The sequence below is a fragment of the Perca fluviatilis genome, chromosome 1 (assembly GCF_010015445.1).
Source record: "Perca fluviatilis chromosome 1, GENO_Pfluv_1.0, whole genome shotgun sequence".
NCBI classification, from domain to species: Eukaryota; Metazoa; Chordata; class Actinopteri; order Perciformes; family Percidae; genus Perca; species Perca fluviatilis.
This window is the reverse complement of record NC_053112.1, coordinates 16,886,064-16,905,489: the sequence shown is the minus strand read 5'-3', so window position 1 is coordinate 16,905,489 and position 19,426 is coordinate 16,886,064. Positions and strand designations below refer to the sequence as shown.

The 19,426-nt window shown below is 42.4% G+C and overlaps 2 protein-coding genes across 5 annotated transcripts; one reads left to right on the top strand and one right to left on the bottom strand.

The window, feature by feature from the left end:
• The first annotated feature begins 821 nt into the window (after positions 1–821).
• On the top strand, positions 822–9,785 carry cant1b (calcium activated nucleotidase 1b). 3 transcript variants are annotated; one of them, XM_039815111.1, is made up of 5 exons: positions 822–886; positions 5,858–6,448; positions 6,632–6,772; positions 7,556–7,759; positions 8,965–9,785. In XM_039815111.1, the coding sequence occupies exons 2-5, from the start codon at positions 5,917–5,919 to the stop codon at positions 9,333–9,335; spliced, it is 1,248 nt and encodes a 415-aa protein (XP_039671045.1). In that variant the 5' UTR covers positions 822–886; positions 5,858–5,916; the 3' UTR covers positions 9,336–9,785. The 3 variants fall into 3 exon arrangements, with proteins under 3 accessions (XP_039671045.1, XP_039671051.1, XP_039671035.1); XM_039815117.1 differs by lacking the exon at positions 822–886 and adding an exon at positions 937–1,325; XM_039815101.1 differs by lacking the exon at positions 822–886 and adding an exon at positions 2,360–2,503.
• A 786-nt stretch (positions 9,786–10,571) lies between these two features.
• ogal (O-GlcNAcase like) lies at positions 10,572–19,135 on the bottom strand. 2 transcript variants are annotated; one of them, XM_039811185.1, is made up of 17 exons: positions 18,727–19,135; positions 18,432–18,483; positions 17,923–18,020; positions 16,394–16,524; positions 15,907–16,078; positions 15,312–15,410; positions 15,064–15,203; positions 14,819–14,963; positions 14,148–14,246; positions 13,800–14,044; positions 13,513–13,687; positions 13,264–13,349; positions 12,585–12,677; positions 12,411–12,499; positions 12,205–12,325; positions 11,981–12,110; positions 10,572–11,188 (listed from the first exon to the last, which is right to left on the bottom strand). In XM_039811185.1, exons 1-17 carry the CDS (start codon positions 18,797–18,799, stop codon positions 11,052–11,054), a joined length of 2,085 nt encoding a protein of 694 aa, XP_039667119.1. In that variant the 5' UTR covers positions 18,800–19,135; the 3' UTR covers positions 10,572–11,051. The 2 variants fall into 2 exon arrangements, with proteins under 2 accessions (XP_039667119.1, XP_039667126.1); XM_039811192.1 differs by lacking the exon at positions 11,981–12,110.
• Positions 19,136–19,426: the final 291 nt, after the last annotated feature.

The window sequence follows — 19,426 nt, the reverse complement described above, 5'->3', positions numbered from 1 at the left end:
GAGTCATCAGAAAACTTCTTGTATGCAGTACAACAGCCCTGCAATAATACCTTCATGAAGGTTATGAAGTTTTTAGTTGACATTAGAAAAGTGTCCATTCAACTTTATGGTCATTTCTGAAAGTTGTATTTTATGGTGTGGTTGTTTCTAAATGATGCTTGTGTTCCTAATTTTTGTCCACGCCATGAATATCAATGTAGTAAAGACCCCTATTTTCTCTCATTTGATACTTATTTCAGAAATTGAACCCTCCTCCTTAACAGGGTATATTAAATATAGACCATATAGATACCTAATGGGGTTGTCAAGGCCCAAGAGGCTAACCCTCCTAATAAATGTCATGACCAGAAAGCTTGTTTTCTGACGACTAAATATTTTTCATTTTGTGAACTTGTAGTCAATAATAAATTAGTATTAGTTATAAGGAGTGGTTGAATATATTTTGGATACCAGTAGTTAAGTTTTTGACACTGTGGGGAGTTGAACTTTCATGACATCAGTTTAGTTGGTTCAGTCTCCAGGCAGGAGAAGCTAATCGCCGAGACATTGCTAACCTAACAGTAGGCCTACATCAAATATGGCCAATCGTTCAGACTTGAAGACCCTCTGTGTGCAAAAAAGGTAAGCACAATACAGGCAGATGTGATTACTGTGGGAAAGAAAAAAACAATAAAGCACATATGCTGTGTTTTCAAAAATATAAGGAAGAAAAAATGCATCTGATTCAATTAATTCATGGAGTTATTTATTTATTTTTATTTGATTGAATATTGTACATATTAGCTATTCCTATTCACACTCCATACCAGTAGGCGGCGGTAATGTACCAAATCGTTGTTTGAAGTAGAAAAAGAAGAAGATTGCCAAAGCTTACGCTCCGCACCAGGTAAGCCTGAGGTTTTAAAAGTCACGAAATTACCTGATAAACCTTAACTCTGTTCAGCTTCTTAAGTCCGGTGACTAAGCTTTTTGGTATTACTAGCTAGCTAACGTTAACGTTTAATGTTAGCATGGCAGAGGTTAATGCTAGCTAGCTGAAGTTGCTAGCTGACCTTAGCTTTATGGCTAACATTTTTAAGTGGATAACGTTGAATGAAACCGGTGTGTTTGCATACGCAGTTTGTGGCTATACTCGCCGACATGTCTTTTATTTTGAAGTACGTCGACGTTAAATCATTGTACTTTCATGTGATTGAAATCGTTCAACGTTTTTAGGGTTAACGTTAACGTTTTGTTCACTTTTCTGGAAGCCGGTTAAAGTTTTGCTTTAACTGTTACTGACTCGTCGTGTGTCTCTGCCTTCGTGGCTGTCTGAACACATGCAGGTAACGGGGCATTTCATCAATTACCATGTTCAATGTTTCTGCAGCCATAACTAGTGATGGTGATGATGAGCTAAACCTTCGTTAATCATTGAAGCTTTCCAGCAAATTGGTTCGACAAAAGGGTTCATTTCTCGAGGCTTCATGTGCACACAAAACCACCTGTTGGTCAAATATTGAACACATATAACCGATGATCTCAACTATCAATCTGGGATACAACGTTAATGTATGTTGCAACAGAAAATGCTTTGGAATAATGTATGCCAACAAAGGATTAATTTTGATGTAATCCATTTATAGCCTATCAATATGGTGTCTGTTTTCTGATAAGTAACGTTAAGCCTATTAATGTGTAACTGGATGTGTCTTCTTGTGATAAGTGATGCTGTAAATGTGTGAAAGAAATTATTTGATAGACAATTGTTTCATAATAATGGCACGAGGAGCAATATTAGTGTGGAAAGTGGTAGGCGTTTAACCAGGCAAAGTGCCGTGAATTTGCACGTGTAACTAAAAAAAATGATGTAGGGGAGTGCTTGTTTCAACAGTACAGTCAAAACAGGTTATGTTGTGAAAATGCCTTGAAACCGTTGTAACGTTACTGGCCAATGTTGAGGTAACCTAAGTGTTTACTCAACTACCGGTTTTGTCTGCATGTGTTGCATCTTTAACTGTCAAAAAAAGAAACTTTTACAATTTCTGTTGACTTTCTTTCAGGCTAGGGTTAAGAAGTTACAAAAGCCAGAGTATGGCCACATATCAAGCCTTTAAACAGTGCGACACACACACACACACACACACACACACACACACACACACACACACACACACACACACACACACAAAACACTCTTGCTGACCAGGCCTTTATTCTTTCTTAATCCCATTTTTATTTAAACTTGGACATGCTACACCTTTTACAGGTTTGGTTTTCAACCTGATTGACATCATTATAAAATGTTTAGTGAAGCCCGGTGGCATTCTTTCTTGAGTGTACACGGTGGGGCAGAAACTTGAGATGGTGTAATGGAGAGAAAAGGAGGAGACTTGGTGAGATAGAGATCAGTTGTTCATGTGGGACAGAGGGCTGAAGGGACGTGGAGTTCATTATGGCATGCGTGCGAAGGAGAACAGCATGACGGTTCCAGCGTGTTCAGGGGAGAAGAGGCAAAGGAAGGGTGAATAATTGAATTCTTCATACAGCCTACAGCAAGGCAGTGTTTGGGGTTGTGCTGTAGAGGGATGGGGGATATGGGCCACGCATACAATAGTGACAATAAGGGCATTATTTGTTGGCCAAAGTTTGCCAGTTTGGCATGCGTGTTTGTGTTAAAGAGATGTTAGTTGAGGAGCATGAACTTGTTTAGAGAGTCGCTGAAGAGGCAGAGGGGAAACAAGTAATTATTACCAGCTGGATATGATGTTAAATGTTGTGGTCCACTTCAGTAATACCATACAGCCTCTTGTTAAATATTTCTACCAACTGGTTTGTGTTTACACTCGTGTGTTTTCTAAGGCTGGTATTTCTTGATGCTGTTGTGACATTTATTTTGGGTTTCTAAATGGCGATGATTTATCGGTTCAATTACAAAGCTAGGCGCTTTGCTCCTTCAGCCTTCAAAGCTTTCTATAAGTATCAACGTGAGTTGAGCGTGTCCAGTCCTATTTATTTTTTACCAAAAAAAAAGTTTAGTTTCATGTGCTCACGCGAAAGTTTCATGTGCGCACATGAAACTTTTTCAATATACGGCTTTTGTGTGAGCACATGAAAGCTGTATATTGATGTAGCCTGGGCCATACTGGAGACAGTGACCGCTAGAGAAATGACTACAGTACAGGCATTAGTTGCACTATATTTTAATCTAGGTCTTCATTATAAGGACATTGCTGCTTTGCTTGCAAGTCGTCACCATTATATTGTTTTTGATAGGACATTTAAAGCCACTTTTGCACAGCTGTACCCATCTGCTGTGTAAGAGTATCTAAAACAGAAAATACAAACACAATGCAAAAAAAAATGTGCCTTCAAGTTAAACAGAACACCCACACATATGCACACTTGGAAACAAATTCAGTAGCCTAGGATTTTTCAATGATCGGATAAGGCAATTTGTCCAGTGTTGTAGGCTAGCCTATCGTGTTTTCCTACATTCAAAGCACTTTTCAAAGTTGCCCAAGAATATGTACATGGGTTTATTCAGATTAAAGGGAGGCAAAAAGGATCTGCTTGCAGTGACTCCTTTTGTAAGGAAAATTTCCAAGGCCTGCACCCCAGGACACACACACAGGTTACCTCTTTACTTGCTTCAGTCCCTCTTGCAGGTAATCTGCATTTTTCCCTCTCCGCCTGGCATTTTCCTCTCTACAAACGCATTACAACTCCATTAGAGCAACAAATACTGTCACATCCAAACAATGCCTTGCCAAACATCAGTTCAAAATAGATTACGCTAAGACTAATGCTAGCTAACGTTAGCTAGCATTAGCTAACATGACCTAATTCTAAAAGTTGTCTTCAGCAAAACAAATTTTTTTGCTCACGTCCCCTTAGACATGCATGCAACTAGGACTACAGTTGAACATTAGCTGACTGGCTAACACTGCCGCATTTACAGAAATGTTCATTAATGTGCGTTGTCCTAGTGAAATAAAATAAATCTTAGGGTAGGGTGACCAGACGTCCCGATTTCACCGGGACAGTCCCGATTTCACCGGGACAGTCCCGATTTTAAGTTGCTTGTCCCGAGTCCCGACAAAAGCCTGTCGGGATGCTAAAATGTCCTGGTTTACACCAACCACTATGAAATTGTCCCGGTTAAACGGTTAAAATGCTGACAGCTAAACGGTGTAAAAGTGTGTCTGTATTGTCGAGGATTCCAACAGCGGGACGTACAACAGTCTGCCGCTAAAGCTATGAGCTAATGGCGCTGACACACTTAGCCGATTATCGGCCGTTAGACAGTCTGGCGAGGTCAGTGACTCGAATCTGTTCGGTGTGTCCCGTGCCGTCGTCAGTCGGCGTTAATTTTGGCCGACCTGACCTGTTCAGTCGCCGGCAGGGCAGTTGGGACTCACCCGGAAATGACGTGCGGGATGTGGTGACTAGAGTCTTTCAAAATCTGACGAAAATCTTTTAAACTGACAAGTCAAGGGGTCACCTCTCCACACTTGTTGGTGGCAGTTGCTCAGTCAGTAGGGAGTTTGGTTGGGAACTGGAGGGTTGCTGGTTCAAGTCCCCATACGGACCAAAGTATGGTGGTGGACTGGTAGCTGGAGAGGTGCCAGTTCACCCCCTGGGCACTGCCAAGGTGCTCTTGAGCAAGGCAACCGAACCCCCAACTGCTCAGGGCGCCTTTCCATGGGCAGCCCCCTCACTCTGACATCTCTCCATTAGTGCATGTATAGGTACTGAGCATGTGTGTGTAATTCAGGCTTGAGTGAAAACATTGTAATTTCCCCTTGCGGGATTAATAAAGTATAAATTATTATTATTATTATTATTATTATGATTATTATTATTATTATTATTATTCTCACGGAACAAGCACACCTCTGTATTTCAGTGGGCAGGGTGTCTGTTGTAGGCATACCTGCCCTAGCCTTCACCTTTTGTGAAACTTAGAATAATTGAAGAGCCCATTTGTCTTGATACTACTTGGTATTGGGTTATTTTAGTCAACAGCCCTACTCTGTGCTTATTCCCTGAATAATAGCGTATTGTTTAATTGAGGTTAAAGAATATTTTTGGGTCTTTGACAGAATAGCTTGAAGAAAGGAAAGGGGAGAAGGGGGAGGGGGGGACCACATGCAGCAAAGGGCCGCGGGTTGGATTCAAACCTGGATCGCTGCCAAGGACTCAGCCTACCCTCAAAGTTATAAGTTATATATTGTATTCATTTCAATGATACTGTTTTTTATTCATGCGAGATGGCCCACTTCTGCAATAAAACTGCAGGAAACCCTACAACCTTCTGTTGAAGTAAAAACCACAAAATTATTACCAAAAGAAACTATAGTTGTCATTTTTTTTTTTCACACAGCACTAGTGACGTGCCGTTTCATTATACAAACAAGGCCACAATAATTTTTACATTAGCATCAGAACAGAGCAAGGTTAGATATGCTTGTTGTCCTGAGGAAGTAGGACAGGCCGGCTACCTACTCAGTATGCAAATTAGACGGTCTGCCCGAACAGTACAACAAAGCTCTGTTGTGAACAACGAACAATAGGAACAACAGCCTATTTTACTTTTTCTTACATAACATAGCAGTTGCAAATGCCACTTCATTCTGTACAGTACCATGTCACGAACAATAACTAGAACATTTGACATGTGACTTGAATACCTAAAGAAATGTTGTAATAATGTGTAGACATTTTAAGCATACTTGGAAAAGTTTTTGTTTCCCCATTTTTACAGTTTTTGCAATTGCACTTTACTCTTTGTCAGTTTTTGTTAGCTTTCCACATGTTGTGCTGTACCACATCCTCCATCATGGTTCTGATGTTGCCTCTCTCTGCTCAATCCCAGGCTATAGTGGTCGTCACCCCCAGTCCAAGCCTGATAGTGAAGATGGAGACGATACGTCCATGACCTCCTTTGGTGTTGCCGTCCGAGGCCTCCCCCTGGCCTTGGCATCCATAACACAAGCCACCACCTCAGACTCACGCTTCCACCCTAAATGGCGGGCGATCACTGTGGCGACCCTGCTGGCTATAGTGCTGATGTTATACCTGACAGTAGGGGACAGAGACACTGCCACCAGAGATTACTACCGCAACAGGGCTCACGGTTTGCAAAAGCACAGCGGTGACAAGGATGCCATTTTCCGGGACGCTAACAGACAAACTGCACGAAGCCTCCCCCACCACCAGAGAAGGAAGACCCCTTACAATGACACATACCCGTTAAGTCCGCCAGAGAAGACAAAGCACGGCATCCGCTACCGTATTGGTGTGATTGCAGATCTGGACACGGCGTCGCGTAGCTCCAAGGATCAGACGTGGTTCAGCTACATGAAACGAGGATACCTGACTGTTTCAGACAGCGCTGACCGACTGGAGTTGGAGTGGGATGCTGAAACAGTCACACTGGAGAGTCATCTCGCTGAGAAAGGACGAGGTAGGTACACACACAAACACACACACACAAAATATTAGGGCTGGGACGATATGCTTTTGTCCCGATTACACTCTTTCACCATACATGGGTGTGGATTCAATTTGTGTTGCGATTCTCAGTTAATGCGATTCTAGTATTCAAGTATTTTTTACCTCTGTGTCTGACTGACTTATTGTTCTGCAGGTATGGAGCTGTCTGAGCTGGTGGCGTTCAACGGTCACCTGTACAGTGTGGACGACCGTACAGGTGTGGTGTACAGGATCGAGGGCAACCAGGCTGTCCCCTGGGTTATATTACCCGATGGTGACGGCTCAGTCTCCAAAGGTCAGTCTCCAAAAGACATCTTACCTCCCTCTATTGAATACATGGAGCAGTGTTTCCTTAAGGAGTTTTTTTTAGCAGTGGGGGCAAACCCCCTGTGCCCCGACGCCAAATGTTTTAGGTATGAAACGGAACGGACACTTCGCTGCAACACAAATATATTTATTCACACACAATGAGGCATATTTTCAGTTGTGATTGAACTGTATTTTTTGAGGAACTATAGGGCACTTAACATCTACAACAGGTCTACACTTAGAACGGACGCACCGCGGTGACGTCTTTGGTGGAGCTGTTCATTTAATAGTCGACTCGGAAGAAAGCGAACGTTTTGACAATAAACTACGTCAACACAACAGTATGTGGAGTTAAACTGGACGGGCCCAATAACCTCTGAATAGTTCTATTGCAATGTGAGCAGCAGGATAATTTAAAAGGCAACCGCGACTACATTTTTTGTACAGCCCTATTTCTGATAGCGTGGTGGCAGAAATTTTGCCATGGTGGGCCGCCACTACACAATCAACATAGAGGAAACACTGCATGGAGGTTGTCTGAGCAAAATGTCTCTAACCTTTATTGAATGTTTTGATTTCCTTCAACAGCGCAATTTTTTTTTTTCACTCTAAAAGTCTAAAACAACCCACATCAAAACAACCATGTTTTGATGTGCGTTGTGCACTATATAGTTGGTTGGAACATCAGCAAAAACAATTGTTTTTGGAAAGGCTGGCGGTCAGGTTCATATGCCTTTTGCGTTTGTTTGTTTGTTTGTTTTGTGTGCAGGGTTCAAGGCAGAGTGGCTGGCAGTGAAGGATGAGCACCTGTATGTTGGGGGCCTGGGGAAAGAGTGGACCACGACCTCTGGAGAATACGTCAACAACCACCCAGAGTGGGTGAAAGTTGTTGGCTACCATGGTGATGTGCAGCATGAGAACTGGGTGCCGTTCTACAATGCCCTGCGGAGCGCAACGGGGATCCAGCCACCAGGTTCTGACAATTTTTGGGGGGTTTCTTCTTAAAGTGATGATTCGGAGTAATTCACCCTAGGGTCCTTTGCACCATGACCTCGAGCCAAACACCCCCCCAAAAGCTTTTTTCACCTGGGTCTAACATTGGGAGAGTTAGCTAGAGTAGCGTTATCAGCTGAATAGCTTAGCGCAGGGGCTAATGGACCCACGTTTGTATCTCGTAAATGACCCCACTAATAATGCCCGAAATGATACCAAACGTCTACACTAGTACAAATAGGTTATGCTCTCATAAAACGATGGATTGGAAAGTTTGTAAGTACACCAGAAGTTTATGGACACTTGCCTGCTCTCTTCAGCTCTCTGTTGCTGCTGCTGCTACCTGCAGTTAGACGAGTGCTTAGGGCTGTCTACAAATTACTACACCGAAAAGAGATACAACAAAAATATTTATTAATTTAATGATTAAATAAGGTAATGTCTCCAAACTTACCTCAATTATTACTTGTCTCCTGCTAGTTATACTACAGCACTTACTTTAAAAAAAAAAGTTAATAAATATTTTTGTTGCATCTCTTTTCGGTGTTGTAATTTGTAGACTGTCCCTAAGCACTCGTCTTACAGCAGCAACAACAACAGCAGAGAGCAGAAGCCAGCAGGCAAGTTTTATTTACATAAACTTCTGGTGTACTTACAAACTTTCCAATCCATCGTTTTATGAGTACATAACCTATTTGTACTACTTTTAGACGTTTGGTATCATTTCGGGCATTATTAGTGGGGTCATTTACGAGATACAAACGTGGGTCCGTTAGCCCCTGCGCTAAGCTATTCAGCTGATAACGCTACTCTACGCTAACTCTCCCAATGTTAGACCCAGGTGAAAAAAGCTTCTGGGGGGGTGTTTGGCTCGAGGTCATGGTGCAAAGGACCCTAGGGTGAAATAACTCCGAACCATCACTTTAATAGTCCTGTCCACATACAATAGCTGAATCTGTATCGCATCTTATCATTGGCACCTAGGGTGTAGTTTGGGCTTCAGATGTCAGGGGTTCCTTAATCCAATCATAAATAAAACCCTGAAGTAAATGGATGTAACGATTTCTCTAACCACATTTAGTTTCATTGCAAGATAACTTATTTGAAAAGTGGAAGTGACACCCATAATTCCTTACACGCTTTATTTAGTCAACTCTCCCTTCTACAACTCTCCTTGTTCTATAGGCTACCTCATCCATGAATCAGCAGCGTGGAGCGAGCGTCTCCAGCGCTGGTTCTTCCTCCCTCGCCGTGCCAGTCATGAGCACTACGAAGAGGCTGCCGACGAGCGGCGTGCCACCAACCTCCTCCTGTCCTGCGCCGCAGATTTCAGCCACATAACTGTGCGGCACGTCGGACCGCTCAACCCAACCCACGGCTTCTCCTCATTTAAATTTGTCCCAGACACAGACGATCAGATTATTCTGGCCCTGAAGTCTGAGGAGGATGCAGGCAGGATTGCCACCTACATCATTGCATTTACGCTAGACGGTCAGGTGCTGATGCCCGAGACAAAGATAGGGGATGTGAAGTTTGAAGGGCTGGAGTTTATTTGAGGACAGCGCTGAAGGTGAACACGTTCCTGAAGGTGAACACGTTCCTGAAGGCAAAATCTGCAGGGGTCCTCTGTGGTTTAGAAGAGCAAGAAACGGGACCGTATCAACACTGTTGTTTGGAGTTCTTAGTATTACATTCAGTTCTATTGTGCAATAATGTGTGACCCAAAATTATATATTTCATAATGATATTGTATGATAATTAAGGAGCAAGAGAAGGTTGAAGGACAGGAGGATGCCACGCCAACCTTGGGGGTGGGGGGGACACTTAATTAAGTGTCCCCAACAATTGACCAATCCAGTTTGTGTGGGACCAGTTTAGGCGGCCCATCTGTGACTAGCAACGCACACCACTCACACAGAAAGTGTCACTAGCCGGTCACCACCCAATACAATTTTTATGCTTTTAAAATTAGACACTTTTTTTTTTTTTTTTTAAATGTATAAATGAGTAGCCGTCAGTCTATCAAACATCAGATAAGGTGGATCTCCTCTCCTGCAGCCAAACTCTGCTGGTCAGACACTCAGGGGAACAAACAGGATCAAATATTTTAAGGAATAGAAACAAATGTTCTTTAATTACTTGAAATATGACTTACTCATTGCTTTGTTTTATCTTACCTGTTCAGACACACTGAAGCCTCTGTAATTATATTTATTTAATATCTAGTTACTTGATTCATTTCAACTTCTGATTGATAAACTACATGTGATACGTTTTTCTGAGCAGGTCCACCTCAAATGTTTCTCGCATACACTACCCGTCAAACGTTTGGGGTCACTTACAAATTTCCATTACACACAGAATACCAGCTGAGATCAGTTGAATTGTTTTTTTTTTTTACCAGGGCAGCAGTTTCAGAATACATTATGTGCTTACATAATTGCAAAAGGGTTCTCGACTGTTGTAGAAAGAAGTGACTGATCTTAATGCAATATCTACATGGGCCATTATCAGCAACCATTCATCCAATGGTCCAAGGGCCCATTCTGTTTACTAATCTGATATCATTTTAAAAGGATAACTGAGAAAACATTGGGGAACCCTTTTGCAATTATGTAAACACATAATGTAATCTGAAAACTGCTGCCCTGATTAAAAAAACAATGCAACTGATCTCAGCTGGTATTCTGTCTATAATAGTGGAATGGAAATTTCTAAGTGACCCCAAACCTTTGACCGGTAGTGTATGTTATTGAACAAAATATCATTAGTTTCTCAATCCAGAGAACAAGTGACACACCAGCTATTTTATTTATATACATATATTCATTTTGTATACTCTCAAAATACAAATAATGAAAATATATTCTTGTTTGAATGTCTTGTTATGTATACATTTTGTTTGTAATGTGTCTGCCAGATGTAACTAAACAGAAACGTAAGGTGGTATAAACATGTCAACATTGTTGCTGGGTTAAAACACATTCATCTAAATAATCACTACACACTTAAAATGTTCATGTCTACAAAATCAGTAGCATTACATTTTCCATCATTATACAGTACTTTGTTGCACACATTTCATCAAGCATTTGCTTGACTAATTTAAAACCTTGCAGGAGGACATTATGGTTACTAAATTACCCAAATAACGATATTAACTGATCAAAAATGAGGAGTGATTTAAGTTTGACATGCTGCAAAGTTAGCAATTATTCAGTTTTATCTCTAAACATTTCAAACCTGAGCAAAATCCTCGTGATTGATCTTGTTCACAGGCTTGTTCCCAATGCAAGTATGTCTTGAGGTAGACCGGCCATTTGTATGGGTACGAAGGAGCCCAGTTTAGTGTAGAAGTCGATCATCCTCCGATCGCTCTGCCTCAGCTCACAGAACACTCCTCTGGAACCTTCAAAGTTATGGGAAAAGAATGAGGATTTATGTTTTAAAATGTAATTGATCGATATTGAAACAAAGTCGCTCGAAGGTGTTTTAAGCCCCCACCGCCGACTTCAAGGCACCTCGCCTAACCCTAACGCCTCCCATGCAGCGCTGCCTGGAAGACGACGTCGGGGGCTTAAAACACCAACAAAGTCATGCAGCGTCAGTGATGCAAAGCTCCCCAAATCAGACCCAGCCAGTATTATCATTGTACAGCTGCAGTGCCTGCATATTTAGAAATGTGCTTGTGCCATTTGCAAGGTATGACCACTGCAATTGCACTTTTGCATCTTTTAAAAAAAAAAAAAACTGCCGGGTTAATAACTGCTGTGTTTGAGGTCTTAAATGTTAAAGTAATTTGCGTGGATTTAGAGTTTTGGAAACTGAAGCGCATTTTCTGCTCAATACAGGTAACGGTAGAGAAGTCGCATTACATACTATTGTATGTCCTATGTCCTCCAGGAGAGGGAAACAGGGTTTTCCTACCTGGATTGTATTTGTTAAAAGTATAAAATATTGAAGCTTAAACTCTCAGCTGGCACTAGTAATAAAATAATTCCTTTGCCTGGACACATCAACATCAACAGCTGCATGAATAAACTGATATAGCAGAGCTTGGCAGGTGTGCTATGACTAAACAACCTTGTAGAGAATATTTAGCCTGTTCTGGTTCAACCTGAGTTAGTGAATTGGCTGCAGGCCAGTTCCATGTGGCACATCTTAAGAATTATCAAAGGCACCGTGCAAGGCCTTGACCTACCACTGCTCCTGACGGAGGACAACAGCCGACCAATCATGCGCTTGGCTGGAGAGGGATCAGTGACCCGGGGCAGCACTTGCATGGTAACCAGGGAGGGGAAGTCCTTAAACACGGAGTCACTTACTGCCCTCTAGAGGCATGATATGAAATAAAATACAAGTATTGCATTTTTGTTGTCATCTCGTATTCTGAACAAAAAACGACTAGATGTTGCATTTGATCACCTGAATTTTGCCTGCGGCTGGTTTGGCGTCGGTGAGTGCCAGGGCGTAACCACACACCCCGATCTCGTCCTCCAGGACGAGAGCACACTGAGGGGAAGGGGAGATCTCACCAGCTGACAGGCTGCGGTGGGCCAGAGGGAATGCTCAGATGAAGGCATGAAAGCACGAGCAGTCCAGAGAGAGAGAGAAATTGGACTCTTTCTTACCCGTCACAGATGAGTGGAGGCTGCATCGTCAAGGGAACTTTGCCCTCTCCTGCGCTCTGCATCTCTCTGAAAATCCTTTGCACCTCCGTCTAGTACAGAAAACAAAACTGTGTAACATCACTACTGAATTTTTACAAAAATGTATCACTACGTGTGAAGAGCTGGCACCCTAACCTTGTCCTCAGGGCAGTATGGCCGTATGCAGTAAACAGCCGACATGGGAGGCTCTCTGAACAGGTCCCTGTTTCCGTGGCAAGGCAGCATTCTCTGCCAGTACAAATAAACAGTATATTCATATTGATGTAGACCTAAACTGAAAGATTATTGATGAGATAACAATACTAAAAAGAAGATATTTGCTGGATGCCTTTTCGTATTCATTACACCTAGTGATTAGTTGGAAAAAATGATGGATTTAATATGACCTGTAAGAAAAATGACCAAATATTAGAGCTGGGCAACATATCAATATTATATATCGATATCGTGATATGAGACTAGATATCGTTTTAGATTTTGGACATCGTAATATGGCATAAGTGTTGTCTTTTCCTGGTTTTAAAGGCTGCATTACAGTAAAGTGATGTACTGTTCTGAACTTACCAGACTGTTCTAGCTGTTCTATTATTTGCCTTTACCCACTTATTCATTATATCCATATTACTGATGATTATTTATCAAAAATCTCACTGTGTGAATATTTTGTGAAAGCACCATTAGTCAACACTACAATATCGTTGCGGTATCGATATCGAGGTATTTGGTCAAAAATATTGTGATATTTGATTTTCTCCCTATCGCCCAGCCCTAGGAAATATGTCACCGAGTTTAGGCGTAGCACTGATTAACATACCTGGAACTCTCCAGAGAGGCCTCCTCTGAAGCCCCAGGGTTCAGGATCGGTGTTCATCAGCTGGGCTGAGGGGCGACCCTGCCCTCCTTCGGAAAGCAAACACATTACAACATGTGAGTAGGTTAACTTTTATGGATTCAAATTTGTTATAAATGAGGTTAAAGATGAGCCTAAAGCCCAACATCCTGTATCCTTTATAAACCAGCCTGTGTGCTTAGATCATCATTAGAAGATTCTGATTTTTCTCACCTAGTGCTTTCACGTAGGCTCGAGCCAGACCGACCCCACTCTTGATGTCACAGATGTAGTTGTAGAGGTCGTACAGAATGCAGCGGTTCGGGGCGTTTGACAGTCGATTAAACATCTGCACCACCGCTTCGCACATGCCGTCAAACTGCTGCGCTCTTGAGCACCACTCCGCAGTCTGAAACAAAACAAAAACAGTGTTTTAAGCGTTAATTTACAGGATGAAGAATACTCACAACATTATCTGCTTTAAAAAAAAAAAAAAAGAAGTCTAAAACACGCAACAGTACCTTGTCTGTCTCTGCAGCGGCGGCCCAACTGTGTTTCCTGAGCCAGTCCAGCTCCTGCAGCATGGTCCTGGCTGTCGGCCCGTATTCGTACGGCAGGTAGAAGAGGTCCGACAGCAGCTTCAAGTCATCCAGGGTGAGGGGCTCGGCTGTGTACAGCGGGTTCTCCCCAGGTCCAGGAACATGGGGGGTCTCTCCCCCATCTGTCTGCATGGGCTCCTCACCCGATGACTCCTTCTTGAGACGAGCTGGAGGATGGAGGAGGAGGGTGATGACACACACTTTGTCTTAATGCGACACCCACTCCATCTTTACCTTTATTATTAATCGGTTTTGTATATGACTCGCTACCTCCAGGTTGATCGGTGTTCAGAAACTCCTGCAGCCAGTCAGTGAGGGCCAGGGTCAGGGCTTTCTTGGGGCTGTAGCAGGGGTCGTGCTCCTCATCGCCTGGTGATGAAGGGGTGAGAGACAGTGGGACAATGCACAAAATCCACCCTTCAATAAAATGTACATGTCAGGCTTCTGCTTTTATTTATCCTCATTTAGCTTTTATTATCTGATTGTTTCACTATTCTCAGATTTCAGGGTTGACCTTTGGACCAACTGTGTTTTAGGTTTCAAGTATAGTCGAAGTTTGAATGCACTTAGCAACTGAGCGCCTAAATTTAAGACCTCAAGCAGCTGCTGGTCTCTGTTTAGGGTTAGTGCTGTATTCAAATAAAACTACTTTCAGACTTAAAACCTGCATGAGCTAGATGTTTTTTTTTATTTGTTATTATTATTAATTCAGCTACATAATCTAGTAGTAGATCCATTTTGTGTTTTGAAATAAATGGCAGTGGGAGAAAGACAACCACTCATTCACCGCAAACATTATAAATAGTTACATTGCTGTATTGTAAAAGCAGAGTCAAATTTGAGCTGGAATATCCTGCGTATGTGTCAAAGCTGACGAAATGATGAAATAAAAAGGCAGCACACCGAGTGTTATTTAATTTCAAGAAAAACTAGACGCTCACTCATTTCCACATCCCTCTGTCCTCCATCTGCGGTTGCTTTGCACCATGTAGCCAAGGTGTGGATGGCCACAAAGTTTGGGTAGAACTCACAGTTGGGATTGGTGAGCACTCCTCCCAGTTTGGGAATCAGCTCAGTGGGACGATCCTAACAGCAAAAGATCATGTTAATTATTCCCGGATACAGATCAGACTGGAACTTACTGTATACGAACTATAAATATAAATACAGTCTTGTAAAAATGTACCTTAAAGGGTCCTAGGAAAAGCCTTTGGGGGTCATAGTCGTTTGCGTGGATATTGTCCCAGATGACTGGTGCCCTCCTCAGGACGGAGGACACCTCTTCTATGGACTCAACAGAGATTTTGTGGGATACCACTTTGGGACCTAAATAACAGGAATAGGAATGAAAGTGCAAAATCCGTTATTAAACTGTACCTTTGGCTACTTCTGTGGAGGTTCAGTGAGATCCTGAGTGGGTCAGTGCAGCCTTACCAGTCCACAGTATGTCTATCCCAGGCAGCAGCTTCTCTCCCACGGTGTGCAGGTAAGAGGACTGGGACACGTTGGGAGTACAGAACGCAGCACAATAATCTGGAGTTACAGGGAGTAAACAAACGGGAATAACGGAAAACTGTGAAACAGAGGCATTACTAGGGCTGTCCTCAATTGAAGAAATTCTCAGTCGATAGGATTTTGTCCACTAATGGATTAGTTAACTGAATTGACAAATCTGTAAAACTGCGTTTCTCCACAAAGAAAAATGCACAAACACCACTTTAGATATTACCGGAGATGTGCACATAAGGTTCTTGGAAATAAGTCATTCAGCATGAAAGAAGCATAAAAAAAAATAAAAAAAATCACTCTAAGTTGACGAAATCTAAGTCGACTAAGACCAAAACGACCGATTAGTCGACTAACCGACTAAGAGGCGGCAGCCCTAGATACAGCATCACAGTGTTTGCATGCTTCAAACTCCCCAGTCTGTGTTCAACGGGACTGAATAATATTTGAAACATTTTATAAGGAACAAACTGCAGTATGCTTGGTCTTTTAGTAGCAGTTTTAGGCAACCCCACTGCCTGACCTGTAGGACAGAAGAGGAAGGTCTCAGGGTCTCCCAGGTGCTGGTACACCGCATTAGTGACGGCCACCTGAGCGTGAGCGAAGGAGCTGAAGGCCTGCTTATCAGCTGGACACATCTCAGTCTCGATGTCATCAAACAGTAAAGAGAAGGACCTGCAGCCAAACTGCCTCACCTGAGGGAGGAAAAGGACAGCTTTGGAGATTTTAAGATCATTGGGTTTTTCCCCAACTCTTGACAAAGTTCCTTATTGGATAATAACATTATATCACCAGGAATTAAACCCACTACCTGCCGCAGTGTCAGTGCCCTCAGTTGTCCTTTGACCTACTTGCAGTGCATAAAACGCTTCTATTTTACTGCTGTATGTTTCATATAAAGTAATATGGTGTCCAAAACAAAACCTCAGAGAGCCATAAAGCTATATGCAGCTGAGATTAAATGATCTATTCTCATGCTCCACCCTTCCCCTCTGCATGCAGGTCCTAACCTGATCCAGTTTCCTCTGCAGGGCGCCAACCTCTTTGGGGTTAGAGAACGTAATGTCCAGGCCGGGAGAGATTGCGTAGATGAACTCGACGTCGTGCTGTTTAGCTGCCGATATCAGAGCGATGAGTTGCTCTGGGAAAAAGAATAAGAGATGAGAAGAAAAGAAAAAAAATATTTTAATACTGTCCTCCCAGTTACAGAAATGTCCTAAATAAATGCTGTTTATTGGGAGGTAAATGATGCACAAGTTCCCAGTTTGGATTGATAGACATGGACCATGAAAAATCTTTAGGCCTGTGATTTATGCAAAATGTACAAGTATGACGGGCTTCTGTTTTGAAATGCACTTGGAGTCGTTGGAGACATGATAGTTTTAACAGGTCAAACTTCAAATCATCACTGCCCTTCAGTATGCAACATTACTGATAAGACGCATCCAACTAACAACGGAGAGGCTCCACTGAACAATGCGGAGATAATGATGACTCAGAATGGGACTTTGGTATGGCAGAAGCAACTACAGTGTATTTTACAATGTTTTTGGGTTCGGTTTGTAAATGAGGATCCTGATTCAAACATGTCCTTCATGATTAGCGCGTTTTACGTACTGTACGTGTGGTTCACTATGACACAATAAGTATGAAGGTTATTGTGGCCGGGTTGGCTCAGTGGGTAGAGCAGGCGCACATGTACTGGGAGGCTTATGCCTCGATGCAGAGGTCCATGGTTCGAGTCCGGCCTGTGATGATTTCCTGCATGTCTAAATGAAAAGTAATCTAAACTTATTAAATCTATTATATATTATTATCATTATAACTGCGAACTTTGTTAGGCAGTTGTTGCACTTTAATGCAGCTATTCCTTAAATCTAGTCTAAGTGTTGACAGTATGTGGTCCCACTCATATACACCGGTCTCTGTTCAGGTTTGCACAGATTACTTTTTATCTTAAAATGTTCACCTTATAAATATCCTTCATGGAATATGAATGCATGAGGGAGCAGAAAGTAGGGCTGGGCGAAATGGAGAAAATCAAATATCACAATATTTTTGACCATCATGAGATTTTTGATAAATAATCATCAGTAATGTGGATATAATGACGAAGTGGGTAAAGGCAAATAACAGAACAGTTACAACAGTCTAGTAAATTCAGAAATGACATCACTTTACTGTAATGCAGCCTTTAAAACCAGGAAAAGACAACACTTATGCCATATTACGATATCCAAAATCTAAGACGATATCTAGTCTCATATCACGATATAGATATAATATTGCCCAGCTCTAGCAGAAAGCTATCCCAGATGACACTATGGGTGAAGATATCGATACCCAGGTAGTAATGGTCAGTTCTAATCAAAGAGGAAAAAGTAAAGAGGTTAATTATCCTACTCTTGAGGCTGTCTGACAGTCCTTGGCGGTTTTGGTAACTGGGTAGTCCTCAGGACACCCTCCTGTTCCAAGAGCCAGATGAGATTTGGGATTTCATTTAACGAACAAGGAGGACATGTGTAGGGGTGAAACTCACCTGCCTCCTCAGCAGAGTACAGGTCCCTCCAGTACATCCTGTGTTTGTAGTCATCCTTAGGGGCGTACAGGTACGTGTTCAAACCCCACTTCTGTTCTCTGTGGAACCCAAAACCAGCAGTCAACAATCACATCAAGCATTATGTCAGTTGCTATAGACACGATTGGGAGTACAGGGGCTCGTTCTGTGTGTTTAAAAGGTCTTGAAAGTGAAAATGAAACTAGGCATCAGGAGATGACAAATTCATGTTTGCTAAATATTGTTTGTCCAGTGTTGTTAACCTTTTCACCTGTACCCAAATTCAGAAAGGTGGAGAAATATTAAACACCAGTATGCGACCACACTGACTCACTATGAAGCAAATCTACATTTTACCTTTGGTCGTGGCTTTTCATATAAGCCTGGTTTCTACCACACCCTCACATGTATTTTATATTTCTTCAATGTGGTTTGTATGTATGTGTGTGTGTGAAACAACTACACCAAACTGGGTGGGGGGGGGAACACACCTTTTAAACAGCTCTGTTCTCTGCCCCATAGTCCATGGTCGCCCATAAAAACCTGCATCAAGCAAAGATCAAGTTATGCACCAAATGATGTCACCTTACCAGAAGTGATCAATACATGATTGATATCCTGGCTGCATTTCTACTAAATATATCTGAAGTTCATCATGTTAGCTTGCAGCCTAATTTGGATGTTTGCATCTGGATTGAAGAGCTGGAACGTTACTCCAAACTGGATCAACACAGGGATCCGTACTCTGGAGGTCCAGTTCGGGCCCCAGGTCCCAGGTCTGCTCACCTTCCACTACTCCACTGATGAACCGCTTCTTCTCAGTGTGGGGTTGGCCCCTGGCACTGCCTGGTTTCGACATGGTTTACTGTTATAGTTTAGCGTCCTCTTTAGTCCTCGCTGTCTCTCTCTGTGCTTCCAATTTACTACTGCGCAGACAGCAGCTCCAGCGCTGACACAGCGATACTGTCACTCATAGCTTTGTATACCTGCCTTTAACGTTCATTTGATTTGACTTTTATTGCAGTCCTCTCACGCCTGCGCAGACCAGTCGGTGGTTTTAAGCACCGGGGAGCATTGCGCAGCACGATAATAACATGGTCTAAAGTCTGAAGTTGTAAATACTGTAAGCGAATAAAAAATACAAATCGTTTTGTGATGACTGAAGTTCAGGCGCGCGTTGACTGTTTACGACCATATAGACTGTTTACGACTGGTATGACTTGAGCGTGAACGTCTTAAAGGGACAGTACGTGTCCTTGGGGCCTCAAGGAACCGTTCACCCAAGGGAGAAGGCAAAATAACACTTCGCATTTCATAGCTCAGTGAAATTAGTGGTTATTTTAACTGCCAGTTATGCTGACTAAATTTAGTCGTCATTTGGCCAGTTTGTAGTGTTGTTTAAGATAACCTGTTAATGTTGATGAGGGTGGACTTGTAAAAACGGTTCCTCTTTGTGCAGTTTCCATGTGAGTACAGCTAGTCTGTG

Excerpts from the sequence above, each read along its gene's own strand:
- cant1b (XM_039815101.1), top strand. The coding sequence starts at position 2,398 with ATGTGGGACAGAGGGCTGAAGGGACGTGGAGTTCATTATGGCATGCGT. Across the intron at positions 2,504-5,857 it reads GGAGAAGAGGCAAAGGAAGG|GCTATAGTGGTCGTCACCCC; the intron begins GTGAATAATTGA and ends GCTCAATCCCAG. Across the intron at positions 7,760-8,964 it reads AACGGGGATCCAGCCACCAG|GCTACCTCATCCATGAATCA; the intron begins GTTCTGACAATT and ends CTTGTTCTATAG.
- ogal (XM_039811185.1), bottom strand. The coding sequence starts at position 18,799 with ATGTCGAAACCAGGCAGTGCCAGGGGCCAACCCCACACTGAGAAGAAG. Across the intron at positions 18,484-18,726 it reads CATCAGTGGAGTAGTGGAAG|GTTTTTATGGGCGACCATGG; the intron begins GTGAGCAGACCT and ends TGCTTGATGCAG. Across the intron at positions 14,045-14,147 it reads GAACACCGATCAACCTGGAG|CTCGTCTCAAGAAGGAGTCA; the intron begins GTAGCGAGTCAT and ends TCCATCCTCCAG.